The 14,216-nt window shown below is 42.6% G+C and overlaps 2 protein-coding genes across 3 annotated transcripts in view; both read left to right on the top strand.

Moving 5' to 3' along the window:
• Positions 1-308, top strand: part of LOC143274652 (putative methyltransferase DDB_G0268948) — a 5,136-nt gene extending 4,828 nt beyond the window's left edge. Inside the window, exon 4 of the mRNA XM_076578524.1 lies at positions 212-308. Within this exon, the coding sequence (XP_076434639.1) occupies positions 212-308 (97 nt within the window). The remainder of the gene's footprint in view (positions 1-211) is intronic.
• A 1,063-nt stretch (positions 309-1,371) lies between these two features.
• On the top strand, positions 1,372-11,229 carry LOC143274708 (putative methyltransferase DDB_G0268948). Of its 2 annotated transcripts, none has more exons than XM_076578609.1 (5): positions 1,372-1,529; positions 3,352-3,997; positions 6,410-6,507; positions 7,042-7,179; positions 9,750-11,229. In XM_076578609.1, exons 2-5 carry the CDS (start codon positions 3,521-3,523, stop codon positions 9,844-9,846), a joined length of 810 nt encoding a protein of 269 aa, XP_076434724.1. In that variant the 5' UTR covers positions 1,372-1,529; positions 3,352-3,520; the 3' UTR covers positions 9,847-11,229. The 2 variants fall into 2 exon arrangements, with proteins under 2 accessions (XP_076434724.1, XP_076434725.1); XM_076578610.1 differs by having other exon boundaries at positions 3,492-3,997.
• Positions 11,230-14,216: the final 2,987 nt, after the last annotated feature.

A 14,216-nucleotide genomic window follows, 5' to 3' on the forward strand; every position in this document is an offset into this window, starting at 1 on the left:
TCTACAAACTGTCTACGCCCTGTCATGTTCTCTGTCTACAGACTGTCTACACCCTATCATGTTCTCTGTCTACAGACTGTCTACACCCTGTCATGTTCTCTGTCTACAGACTGTCTACACCCTATCATGTTCTCTGTCTACAGACTGTCTACACCCTGTCATGTTCTCTGTCTACAGACTGTCTACAGCATGTCATGTTCTCTGTGCACAGACTGAAGGCGATCTACCAGGACGAGAAAGGAGCGGAAAGGAAAATCAAAGTCACGTGGCCCATTTTCATGCTGATGGGACGCAAACCACAGGCCTGAATTATTGAACAATGAATATTCATATACTCCCACATGACAAAATGTATCCAGTTTTTCTTCTCCTTTCTTTCTCTTTTTTTTTCCCCCTTTGACCGGGGGAATTTTATTTAATGTCCCGTCACACATATCGGTGATTGAAAGACATTTTGTTAAAATATTTATGAAAACATTTGAGTATTATCGGTTAGAAGGAGTGGGAGATGTGAATGAATGGAGAGTTGGGGGAAACCGGGCAAATGAGGGTGAAATGGGGGTGAAATTTGAAAAAAAAAAATCTAAATACAATAACAGAAAATTACTTAAAGGACTTCGTAAAAGAAAAGTCATTAAACTGACAAGCGAAACAACTGATAATGAATGCAAAAAGTCAAAAACATCAACGTTCTCAGTCACTTGTGAAGACCCACTTTCGTGTACATAAGGCTTCATCAAGCTACAGTAAAAAAAAAAAATTGTATGCTTAATTGTCAGGTTACTAAAGCATATGCACTTGACATTAGAACAATACTTGGTCTGTAATGAATTTGATAATAGTCTGAGAGATAAACTCAGAACTGGTGTGCCAAATTTCGCCAGGGACAACCCTTTTTGCCGTCGTCTCTTTTATCAGCTTTAATTAAGTGCGTCACTAGTCACGTACGCACGGGACGTCGGTTTAGCGTCCCATCCGAATGACTAGCATCCAGACTTCTGTTCAAGGTCTAGAGGAGGGGGAGAAGAGAAGATACTGGCGAGAGTGGGACTCTATCCCATTGGCTCAGTTTCTTCCACGTCCTGGGCGGAAGTTTTACCACTCCACTGTGCCCGACGCGTTAAACCAATTCATCTAATGAAATTTGTGTTACCATTGACTGATCATACAAACATGCAGTCTGAGGTTATGAGAATATTGCTTCTTGTTCACGAACAACATGTATTTATTTCTTAGTTTTGAAGAAACAACAACGATTGCTGATTCAATACCCAAAGATGTCATGTCTATGATAATAATATTTATAAGCATTGCTCTCCCTTTGTCTTTCGATATTTGGTTTTGGTAAAAAGATGTTTTGTACGAGAATAACAGAGGCTCTGCAACGTGGCGACAAGCTGAACTTTCAAATTCAACTTTGTGTCCAATCGAGTATCTATTATTGTGGTGACTGAGTGAAAGCATTCACACATTCATTCGCATATTTCATTATCACACACAGACGCAACACTGGTGACGAGGATAACAAGGTGAGTCCGCTGGAATTTCGTCGAATAAGCGTCGGTTAGTCTTGGTCAACCATGTGTGCCATATTTGTATTTGTATTTGTATTTCTTTTTATCACAACAGATTTCTCTGTGTGAAATTCGGGCTGCTCTCCCCAGGGAGAGCGCGTCGCTACACTACAGCGCCACCCATTTTTTGTATTTTTTCCTGCGTGCAGTTTTATTTGTTTTTCCTATCGAAGTGGATTTTTCTACAGAATTTTGCCAGGAACAACCCTTTTGTTGCCGTGGGTTCTTTTACGTGCACTAAGTGCATGCTGCACACGGGACCTCGGTTTATCGTCTCATCCGAATGACTAGCGTCCAGACCACCACTCAAGGTCTTGTGGAGGGGGAGAAAATATCGGCGGCTGAGCCGTGATTCGAACCACCGCGCTCAGATTCTCTCTCGCTTCCTAGGCGGACGGGTTACCTCTAGGCCATCACTCCACTATCACCTTTTGAGATACAAACACAACAAAAGACTTAAAAGGATGATCAATTTCCAAACAGATGGAAAAGCGCAATGTCTCACTTGATGTATGGATAAACTAAAAAATACCCCATCTGCGTTTAAAATCAATGGAGAACGATCTGCCTTTGTGGAAGTGCATAAATGTATGCATAGGAAGTAGAAATACGTGTGAGAAAGCAAGAGGAAGAATAGGGAGAGATAAAGAGAGAAAAAGACTTCCTCTGCCCGCGCGCGCGTGTGTGTATGTGAGAAAGCTAGAAAAAGACAGTGCATGCGTGCGTGCGTGCGTGTGTGTGTGTGTGTGTGTGTGACAGAGAGAGACAGACAGACAGACACACAACACACACACACACACACACACACACACACACACACACACACACAGACTGATACTAGCACCGAAAATGTTTTATTGCCATGGACAATATACCTACTATCCTTCTGGCAAGGGAGAGAGAGAAAAGGGAGAGAGGAGTAGAGAAAAAGGAGAAAGAGAGAGACAGACAGACGGACGGGTGAACGGGTTTACGAGTTATCTCCAGTTGAATAAACCTGTCTCATGGTCACGCATTTCATAGCTCGAGTTAGAATGTTGCTTGCAAATGTTTATTCGCGGACTTGGCGTGACTGATTTCAATTGAAATTCCCTATGGGACATGACGTGGGGGTGGGGGTAATTTACATATTTCGTCATGCAGAGTAGACATGAAGGGTATAGTAAGGGAAAGAACTGAATAGGCTTCATTATAAAGCGTCAGTCTGGCTACCACTTCATCTCTCTCCCCTCAGGCGCCATCTGCCTCCCCTCACCAGAGTCAACTAACTGACACCACCTGTGGAGTGATGGCCTAGAGGTAACGCGTCCGCCTAGGAAGCAAGAGAATCTGAGCGCGCTGGTTCGAATCACGGCTCAGCCACCGATATTTTCTCCCCCTCCACTAGGCCTTGAGTGGTGGTCTGGACGCTAGTCATTCGGATGAGACGATAAACCGAGGTCCCGTGTGCAGCATGCACTTAGCGCACGTAAAAGAACCCACGGCAACAAAAGGGTTGTTCCTGGCAAAATTCTGTAGGAAAATCCACTTCGATAGGAAAAACAAATAAAATTGCACGCAGGAAAAAATACAAAAAAATGGGTGGCGCTGTAGTGTAGCGACGCGCTCTCCCTGGGGAGAGCAGCCCGAATTTCACACAGAGAAATCTGTTGTGATAAAAAGAAATACAAATACAAATAGCTCTTTTTTCCTTCGGTCACACATTCTCGTGCTTTACATCTGTGACGCTGATCTCCCCCCCCTCTCCCTCCCCCTCCACTCATCGTATGCAAAACAGGAAAGAGTCCAATCAAAGTAACCAAGTGCAGCAGAATGATTATGTTGGATGACAACTTTCTCTGTGTTGTTCACACCTGTAAAAATGAGAAGCTGTTCAGCTTCATAACCAGTGTTTTCAAAAGCTTGGCCATTTTCCAGCTGTAGCCGGAAGCCTGTAAACACCAGTCATGACTGACAAACTATCTGAGCTGTTCAAGTCCCCAGCTATTGCGGATGCTTACATCAAGTACCGACCGACGTATGGATCAGACGTGTACGATGCTATCATTAACTTCTGCAAGGAAAACGCTTCAGCTCAATTCTCTTTGGCCATCGACGTTGGCTGTGGGTCAGGTCAAGGCACGATGCCTCTGACTGACCATTTCCAAAAGGTCATAGGGTTGGATGTGAGCGATGAACAGATCTCCAGAGCACCAACCCATGTCCCCAACCTATCATTCCGGGTGGGTCCGGCAGAGGACTTGTCGTTTCTGGACAGTGGGAGCGTTGATGTGGTGACTGTGGCCACAGCCCTGCACTGGATAGACCTCGAGCGGTTTTACCCTGAGGTGGAGCGAGTGCTCAGGCCTGGTGGGGCCCTGATTGCTTACTCCTATGGATTAGCCTGCCTGGATGAACCCATGGCCCAGGACATCATTGTGTGGGTAAGATGTTTGTCATCACAGCTGACTACTGTGTTGATCTGCAGGCATGTACCTCCTATAATTTATGTTTACAGCGATGAGTATTTCAGTTTCACAGATTCATACCATTAGCGTTGGAAGGGCTGTGTGTGAAAATGGTTATGACACAAGGTTTGTACCTTTTGAGCATACTCATTGAATCACAACTTCAGTCCAACAATGTTGAAACAAGTGCTGAAACAAGCAAAACAACACACACACACACACACACACACACACACACACACACACACACACACACACACACCGTCACACACACACACACACCGTCACACACACACACAGACACGCACATCTGCGCGCATGTGTATGCGCACACACATACACACACACACATTAATAAAATAAAATAAAAATTGCAACAAAGGAAATCAAACTTCAACACAGTGATAAGTATGTTCCAGATGTACCTGTAAGTTACACACCCTTTTTCAAGTCTTAAGAATCTACTTAATCTACTTAAATTGTGTTTTTCTTCAAGCACGAAATAAATTGTATAAACCGACCATTGACAAATGCGATTGATATTACGTGGTGTTAATGTAGTAAAACAAAACGAAATTCATCCCCAACAGTCCCCATATTACACTCCTTGGAAATCATGTTCTCTCTGTTTTCGCCTTTTTTTTTTTTCCTATTTTGATCTGCAGTTTATGATTAATGCATGCAACAAAACTTTATTAAAGATTATGTGTACGTATCTGGAAGTTGTGAGATGTATTGCTCTTGACAAAAGTTAAGTTTGATGCTCCTATAGAACGAATGTTTGGTGCTGTCTTCAAGCGTTTTTCTCCATGACTGAATGTACATATCTCTGTTAGACTTTCACTTTGCGTGATGTTTTAGCAAAATAATTTTCTTCATGGAATGTTTGTGAAAACCAAACACAGACATAACCGATGTTAATCAAAATATTCTTGATGAAGTTTAGCAAATCACTTGTTCAGCACCGACTGTATTTGCAATATTAACAAAGGCTTCTTGAATATACTTTGTTTGACAGTGTCTGGACGTGAGAGGTCAAAAGATTTATCAAAAGTTTTGTGACACCACGATAGGCAATATCGTCACAACCTGTTGTTCTTTTTCTTACCTTTTCAATTTCCTGCTTTTTCCTTGCTTAGTTTGCTGTTCAAGGAGTGAACATTCATCTCTTTGACATCAGCTCATAATCGAAGAAAGACTGAGATGCGATTCCTGTAGACGGCTTTTTGTGAACTGTGCAGGTGTGACATGCCTTTGACATTATGGTGAAGAAACAGTCAGCTTCGTTAGAAAATGAAAAACAACAACAAACAACAAAGACAACAACAACATATAAATCAATAAAAACACCAGCACAAATTCTCAGACAACAGTACAGTCTGCACCACAATGATTACATACATTCTTCAAACTGTTTTCGGCTAAAGAAACAAAAGTATAGATACAAAATCCACACACACAAAATCTTGACATCTTAAACGCTCATGAACCGGAAGTTTGGTCCTCAAATACATATGAGTACAAACGATGAGAGAATTTGAAATGCCTTTGGTTCAAGCATTCACGATTGTGTGCATTTGTATATGTGTGCATTTGTATATGCAGTATATTTTGTTTATTTTGCATGCATATTTCAGTCCTTTTCCAATAAATCTGCTGAACCTGCTGTAGGTTTTGTCATGATTTTTCTCATGCACAGATCTGTATAAATGGCTAAGGATGTATGGCTGATTATTGTACTTTGGATGTCAATCGTAAACTTACTTTGTCATCAAGACAGGCATTTAACAGGACCAAGAAAATGCTGCAACAGTCTCTGTCAGGAGATAAATGAAAGAGGCAGGCAGTGAAAAAGTGAGCATTGCTAGGGGGATCAAGAGTGTTATATGTCCTGGACTGGTGAAAACAAATGTCGTCATGTTTTAGCAGTGCTTTCGGGATGGCTTTAATTCATCACACGGGGCTCTAATTCATTTTGGAATAACCAGAATGCAGACTGCTGCACTGTGTCCAGATCTGAATGATATATCCAGGTTTCGTTGCAATACACATTTTGAGCAGCCTCCATTCAATTTCCTGAAGCATACGGATTTCCACCAGTGCTTCCAGGTCTCTTTCCGGCCATTTCTCCTTGCATGGAAAGGTGGTGAGACACCCAGTGGTTGCAGCGCTGTCTGTTTCGCTTCCGAGATTCACTTACGCATTTGCCAAGCTATTCTGGTACCAAAACTGCTCAAAGGATGGTTTGAAAAAAAATAAATGTCATAACTGTGATGAAGTTATTCTTTCACTGTTTGCATTTAGTTTCGGTATTTCATTCCTGAGTCACGTGTAAAGCAAGTTTTCACCTTTTTTCTTTCTTTTTTTTTTCTTTTTTTAAATTTCCAGTTCCGCAATAATCTGCTGGGTCCATACTGGACAAAGGAGAAGAGACACGAGTTGGAGTATTACCAGAATATTTCTCTTCCTTTTGCTGGATGGCAGAGGTTCGTTGTGTGAATGAGCTCTCTTTCCTGTGTTGAAACTTTCATTGTTAGTTTGGCCTGTGCACCCCAGATGAGGATAGGTATCCCAGGACAGTAAGAGAGAGAGAGAGAGAGATGGTTATTACATCATGCCGATGAGCGAGAATATGAGTTTTAATGCTGGAAAGTGGAATCATGGAATCATGGGAATCAAACTCAGAACCGAGTTACACATGCTGGCGCCCATTTTCATTGTGGCATTGTTATGCAAATGACATTTTTTCTTCTTATGTTTTATGCTTATGTTCATGTCATTTAAAAAAAAAGTCATCTGCTGAAAAATTGACAGACTTGTCAACGTCAAGGGTAGGCTATATGCTAGGGCCTTTTTTTTTTCTTTCTCTGGTTTTAGTTTTTTCTCTTCAGATTCTACAGGATCATTATTTACATTTTCAGCCTTGGTATGGCCCTGTGTGGTTGCTTGGTGTGGTCATTAAAATGTATTGTTCCACTAATAAATAGTTATGCATCTATTTATGCGTTGGTTTATTACAGATATGACTATGAGAGTCTGACAATAGAGAAATGTTGGAGTGTGGAAGAACTGGTTGGGTACATGCCCTCATTGTCAGCGTATCAAAACTACATTTCTCACAACCCTACCAGCTGTGCTTTAGCAGACCTCAAACAGAGGTAAGTGCTGAATGGTTTGCTTTCTGTGTGTGTGTGTGTGTGTGTGTGTTGGAAATGCTGGCTCTTGCACTAACGCATTTTGTCTGTTGTTTTGATTTTTTTCATTCTTAACGAATGAATATCATCTGTCTCCAAGCTTACTGTCTCAATTTTACAACGGGCAAATGAGCATTAATGAAAATTTGGAACTAAATGTAATCGCAGAAATCAGAGAAACTTTGCATGAAATGTGAAAACCGACGGCTAAAGTTTAGCCTACATTAGCAAAGCAAAGCAGCTGGGAAAGATGACACCCTAGCTGAGGTCTTGAAGTGCTACAAAAGGACTCTCGTCGCCGAGTTGCATGAATCTCTGCCCCTGCTAGAGAGAAGGAGAAATGTCACAAGACACGAAGATCGTCAACATCGTCACAATGTAAAAACAACAACAGAAACAACAAAAAAAACGACAAACAGTTGTGACAGGTTCGACTTGAACAACTACCGTTGCATCTCCCTCCTCAGTATCGTCAGTAACCTTTTTGCTCGAGAAACACTGAAGATGCTCTGAGTACTTGCAGACTGAATATGGAATCGCAGTGTGGTTTCGGAACCAACAGGTCCACCATCAACAGGGTCTTCTCCCTCAGACAGGTGCAAGAAAAATTGTAGGGAAGAAAGGCAGCCACTGTTCATAGCCTTCATAGATATCATGAAGGCCTTTGATGTGGTCAGCAGGAACTGCCCCTTCAAGATCCGTCTTGAAATCGGATGACCATCCAGACTTCTTAGCATTATTAAAATCTTTCCATGAAGATATGAAGGGCACTGTGGTCTTCACCGCTTTAACACCAGACACCATCGGCAACCAAAGTGAAGTGAAACAGGGCTGCATCTTTGCACCCAACCTATTTGGGGCCTCCTTTGTTGTTTTGCCAAACACACCTTCGGATTTGCTACAAAAGGCTCTATCTCCGGACAAGGATTGACAGAAAGCTATTCAACCTTTTCAGACTAAGAGCTAAGTCCAACGTTCAGCTGAAGTGCCCACGGAGCCTCCTCTTTGCAGACTACACAACAGTTACTGCCTATTCATCTGAAGTCCTTCAGCAGCTCATGAACTGCTTCAGAGAGGCTTGCCGAGACTTCGGACTGATCATCGGTCTGAAGAAAACACAGGTCATGGGACATGGCATGGGCTCTCAACCCGACATGGGGATCTCTGACCATGGATGTTACCCATAACTTTGTGTACCTCACTCTTAACACCTAGCTGAATAAGTGTATCGTCAAAGCAGCTGCCACCATGTCTCGACTTGCAAGGAGAGTTTTGATAAACAGGAAGCTTACAGAGCATACCAAGGTCCAAGTCTACAGGGCCCGTGTCACCGTGCTGTGCGGCAGTGAGTACTGCACCCTGCACGCCCAACAGAAACAAGGTCAGTGCCATCGACATGCGCTGCCTCCGATGCATCCTGAGCATCACCTGGCAGGACAAAGTTCCAAACAACACTGATTTGGGGAGAGGTTGAATGGAAGCCCACAATTTCTCACAATCACACGATTTCTCTCACTTCGAGAGACGCAGGATTGCGAGAAAGTGTGGCGGTTCCCCTCCCACGTTTTCTCTCAGTTGTCTCCGTCTACAGACTGCCTGCACCCTGTCATGTTCTCTGTCTACAGATTCGTCTACACCCTGTCATGTTGTCTTTGTACATGCTGTTTGTCTACGTCCTGTCATGTTCTCTGTCTACAGACTGTCTACACCCTGTCATGTTCTCCATCTACAGTCTGTCTGTATCTTGTCATGTCCTCCGTCTACATATTGTCTACTGACACCCTGTCATGTTCTGTCTACAGACTGTCTACACCCTGTCATGTTCTCTGTCTACAGATTGTCTACACCCTGTCATGTTCTCTGTCTACAGATTGTCTACTGACACCCTGTCATGTTCTCCATCTACAGTCTGTCTGTATCTTGTCATGTCCTCTGTCTACATATTGTCTACTGACACCCTGTCATGTTCTGTCTACAGACTGTCTACACCCTGTCATGTTCTCTGTCTACAGATTGTCTACACCCTGTCATGTTCTCTGTCTACAGACTGTCTACACCCTGTCATGTTCTCTGTCTACAGACTGTCAACACCCTGTCATGTTCTCTGTCTACAGATTGTCTACTGACACCCTGTCATGTTCTCTGTGTACAGACTGTCTACACCCTGTCATGTTCTCTGTGTACAGACTGTCTACGCCATGTCATGTTCTCTGTGTACAGACTGTCACATATTGTCATGTTCTCTGTGTACAGACTGTCTACACCCTGACAGTCTACGGACTGTCTGCATCTAGTCATGTACTCTGTCTATACATACCCTGTCATTTTATCTGTCTAAAAACTGCCTACACCTAGTCATGTTCTCTGTGTTCACCCTGTCATGTTCTCTGTCTACAGACTATCTACACACCGACATGTTTTCTGTCTACACCTTGACATGTTTTCTGTCTACACCCTGTCATGTTATTTGTCTACACCCTGTCATGTTCTCTGTCTACAGACTGTCTACACCATGTCATGTTGTCTGTGTGCAGACTGGAGGCGATCTACCAGGATGAGAAAGGAGAGGAACGGAAAATGAGGGTCAGATGGCCTGGTTGCATGCTGATGGGACGTAAACCACTGGCCTGAATTATCTCCCTTCCTCATTAATTTCCTGGTCTGCTGAAAATTAATGAACAGTAAAACAAAAAAAGGAAGGAACCCTTTTTTCTTCCACAGTCAACCACCCCCAACACACACACACACACACACACACACACCACTGACATGTACGTAAACACACATTGATGAAATATGTCAATCCATACAAATAATCTCCATTTCTAACCTTTTTTTGTGTTAAAGCAAATTTTACATAACTATAGGAAAATTGAGGAACACCTCAACTATCAGAAAGTCTAAAGGCCAAAGATAGAGAAATAAAATCAAAATGAATTAAAAAAAAAAAAAGAATGTGTTGATGATCTGTAAATTGTCACACATTGCTTGTGTTCATATGAGTATGTTGATATTGCCTTAGTTTGCTTTACTTGGTTCAGTTATTGCTTTGACATGTAGTCACAGCTCAGCTATGATTGATCTAGAAAATCACCATGTCGTCATGTGCTCATAGCAGTATTCCATTTAATTATTTTCAGCGTCACAGTCAGTGACGTCTCTGGACACTGATAGTTTAGTCCAGAATGTTCTGGTAAATGACGCGTTCTTTCTCATTTGCTGTCACTGATGAAGGTTAGGTTACTTATCGCCCTTTGGGGGAGGAGATTTAAATGTTGAGCACAAGCTTTGCTATGTTGTTATTTGGCTTTGATGCAAAGGATTACTTGTGTAGGTTCATTCACCACTTAATGGTTAAGCCATGATGGTCCTTCTAATCCTTGTGTTGAGCGCTGTCTATCTAGTCTCTCAGTTTGCCAGAATAATATCAACGCCACTGATTCTTTTATCTTGTTTATTATTCATGTATTATTTCACATGCTGATATCAGTTATGCTGCTACAGTGTTTCACTGATTCTCAGTACTTTAAGATGTGTGCAATATTATGTTGTGATTACAAGATAGTGTTGGATTAATATCAGCTATTGGTTAAAACCATCTGATTTGTATCACAGTTTGTTAATTATAATTTAGTTATCGTGCTCTCTCCTGTATGGCTTACTCCAGTATAGTGCTACATAATAACTGATTCATTTGAGTAACTTTGACACAGTATGAGTTTTACCTAAAGCTATACTGTCAATGTACTTTAACTAAATCAGCTTCAAATGTATCATAAATGTCATTTGATGTCAGTGTTTGGTTTTCACACATATGCATTATCTTACTTATGTTGTTGCTTATCCCAAACCGAGTGGTAGTCCTCCCATGTAATATGTATACATGTGCTTCACTATTCGCTTGTGCTGACATGTTGTTCTTAATTACATTTGTTTGTTGTATCTTATCAATGCACTGTTTTCTTGGCTTCTTTTCTTTTATCTTCTCATAAATATTGTAAATAAAACAATAGAAAACCCTTTTGTGACTGGCCTCTACGTGTTCTTGGCCTGTGCGTGGAACTTTTCAATCCTTTAATACAGTAAATCATTTGTAAATCATTAGTAAATCTTTAAAACCAAACAGTAAGTCACAGTCCTTTACCACCCAAGTGTACCTTGTTACAACTTGGCACTTGCGAGGAAGGATGTTTTAATTCTTTAAATCTCTCTTATGAAAATTAAAGCCCCCCACCACTAGCTCTATCACAAGAAGAAGATGATGAAGAAGAAGAAAGACCAAACCAGATGCCACTGATCATCTCAGAATGACAGTTTCAGTGAGCTAGTCAGCTGTCTCACTGTGCTGTATACTAACTGGACGGAACTCGCGGTCTGTCGTCATGCAGAAAGTTTCCGCCATGTTGAACTGCCCTGTGTCATGGAACTCAGGGCTGAGGAAGGTAACAAAATGGTTTAAGACGCTTATCTGTCAATACAATGTTTGTGAGTGTCTGGGTTTAAATCCCGGTTTCGCCCTCCCTCACACGTTTGACTGGAAAATCAAACTGAGCATCTAGTCATTAGGGTGAGTTGATAAACTGAGGTCCACAGGCAGCACTGACGCACTGAAAAAGATCCCGTGGCAAGTATTGACCCCTGGCAAAATTCTGCAGAAGAAATCTGACAGGTACACATATATATTATGCATGCACTCAAGGTGTGACTAGCACGTTACAGGGGTTATGCTGCTGGTCAGGAGATGGGCACAATAGCCGAGTGGTTAAAAGCGTTGGACTGTCAATCTGAGGGTCCCGGGTTCGAATCACGGTGACGGCGTCTGGTGGGTAAAGGGTGGAGATTTTTCAGATCTTCCAGGTCAACATATGTGCAGACCTGCTAGTGCCTGAACCCTCTTCGTGTGTATATGCAAGCAGAAGATGAAATACGCACGTTAAAGATCCTGTAATCCATGTCAGCTTCCGGTGGCCTATGGAAACAAGAACATACCCAGCATGCACACCCCCGAAAACGGAGTATGGCTGCCTACATGGCGGGGGTAAAAACGGTCATACACATAAAAGCCCACTCGAGTGAACGTGGGAGTTGCAGCCCACGAACGGAGAAGAAGAAGGAGGAGGAGGAGCTGCTGGTCAGGCATCTGCCTAGCAGATGTGCTGCAGAATATATGGATTTGTCCGGTAAAGCAATGACGCCTCCTGGAGAAACTGAAATTCGTGAAAACTGAGCAAGAGTCGCGCTTTGCGTTTCGCATACACTGTACAAGGCAAATATACCTATGCACACCCCTTCAAGTTCCTTCACCCTTTCAACTCTTCCTTCTTCTGTCTGTCAGCCTGTTTTCTGTTGTTTTTTTCAGTCAGACTTTGTTACATACACATGGAACTCAGTTGTGTGTGTGTGTGCGGGCGCACGCGCGCGTGTTTGTGTGTTAATTCTTTATTTTCGAGGATAATAGATGAGCACTGGTATGTTTTTACACCCAGACAGAGAGAGAGAGAGATGGATTTGCTTGTGATGAGCGAAGGCAGTAGCCCCCCACCTAAGCCCCCCCACCATGAACCACCTTCCTACCCTCAGTCCCCCAACGCCCCTCCTGCCCTTCCCCCTATCCCAGCCCACCCGTTATCCCTTTCCTGCCCTTTCCCCTATCCTACCCCCTCCCCACACCTCCTACACTAACCACGCACCTGACGTAATCTAACCTACATGCTTAACACAAACAATACAAAAGGAAGACAGACAACTTGTCCAGTTTCCTCCAAGGAACGGAGGAGTAGAATTACTGCCTGTGATCCCCGCAGAGATCGCCCAAGTAACTGACTGCTAAATTCGGTCAATTGTTTTTCCCTGCTGGGCAGTACTTTTCAATCAAACTGTTAACATCATAATGTCAACTAACAAATTTTGCCGTGTTTCATTATTCCATCTGTTTTCATTTCAATGCTTTTGCATATATAATTATAGATATACCAGAGTTACCAATGTTTGTTGTTAAGTCATTAGAAACGACAACATAAAATTAAAAAGTTTCATTGCAAATTACCGCCCTTTGCTTATCACAAGCAAGATTCAGCTTCGTCCCCGTTAATGCCATTATCCAACGATCAACTCACTTATAATTATCTGTCCATCTCCAGCCCACCCTCCTTCAGTCTCTTTCTGGTTTTCTGAGTTAATGCTCAAGGAATTCATCATCAGATTCAGCATGCAGACTGTTCAATTTTGAGGGCAACATCCTATTGCCTACGCCCTCCTGTCCCTGTCTATCTAATCCATCCTCAAAATCAGACTGTTTTGTTAGGCCTTTAGGACAGCTTCCTATCATCCATAGAACTGAATAAATCTGATAATCAACGACTTAAAAATAGATCACACACACACACACACACACACACACACACACACACACACGGTGACGGAGATATCCGTCATCCCCTCTGTCTGTTTGTCTGTCTGTCTATCTGTCTCTCACTCTCTCTCTTGCTCTCAGCTCTCTCCACCCACCCATCTGCATCTCTTCCCATTATCACCCCCCACCACACACACACATACACACGCGCGCGCGCACACACATACACACACACACACACGCGCGCGCGCGCAATGCGAATCTTACTTTCTGCCTCATTTCATAACAGACCTCATGGATCATCATTGCAGCGATAATGAGAAACCATTAACCTGACTGGGTGAGAGAGAGAGAGAGAGAGAGAGAGAGAGAGAGAATAAAACATGGCACTGATCAAACTGTCTCGTAACTAACTGAGCTCACGGAAAGGAAAGCGTCTGCCATGCTGAGCCGACCCATGTGATAAAATTTGTATAACCATTGACTGATACATATTAACTAAGCATTCTGAAGTAATGAGAACATTGCTTTTTGGGCGTGTTCACAAACTTTTTCCTCAGCTTTAAAGAAACGGCAATGATTATTGAATTTAATACTGACTCAGTCCTTCCCTCAGCACCACTGAAGTCACTATACCATCACATGTTCC

This window comes from Babylonia areolata, chromosome 29 (genome assembly GCF_041734735.1).
Source record: "Babylonia areolata isolate BAREFJ2019XMU chromosome 29, ASM4173473v1, whole genome shotgun sequence".
Lineage (NCBI taxonomy): Eukaryota > Metazoa > Mollusca > Gastropoda > Neogastropoda > Buccinidae > Babylonia > Babylonia areolata.

What these genes read in the sequence shown, in the direction of transcription:
- LOC143274708 (XM_076578609.1), top strand. Translation starts at nt 3,521, where the DNA reads ATGACTGACAAACTATCTGAGCTGTTCAAGTCCCCAGCTATTGCGGAT. An exon ending in CCCAGGACATCATTGTGTGG is followed by an intron (nt 3,998 to 6,409) that starts GTAAGATGTTTG and finishes TTAAATTTCCAG; the next exon opens with TTCCGCAATAATCTGCTGGG. An exon ending in CCTTTTGCTGGATGGCAGAG is followed by an intron (nt 6,508 to 7,041) that starts GTTCGTTGTGTG and finishes GGTTTATTACAG; the next exon opens with ATATGACTATGAGAGTCTGA.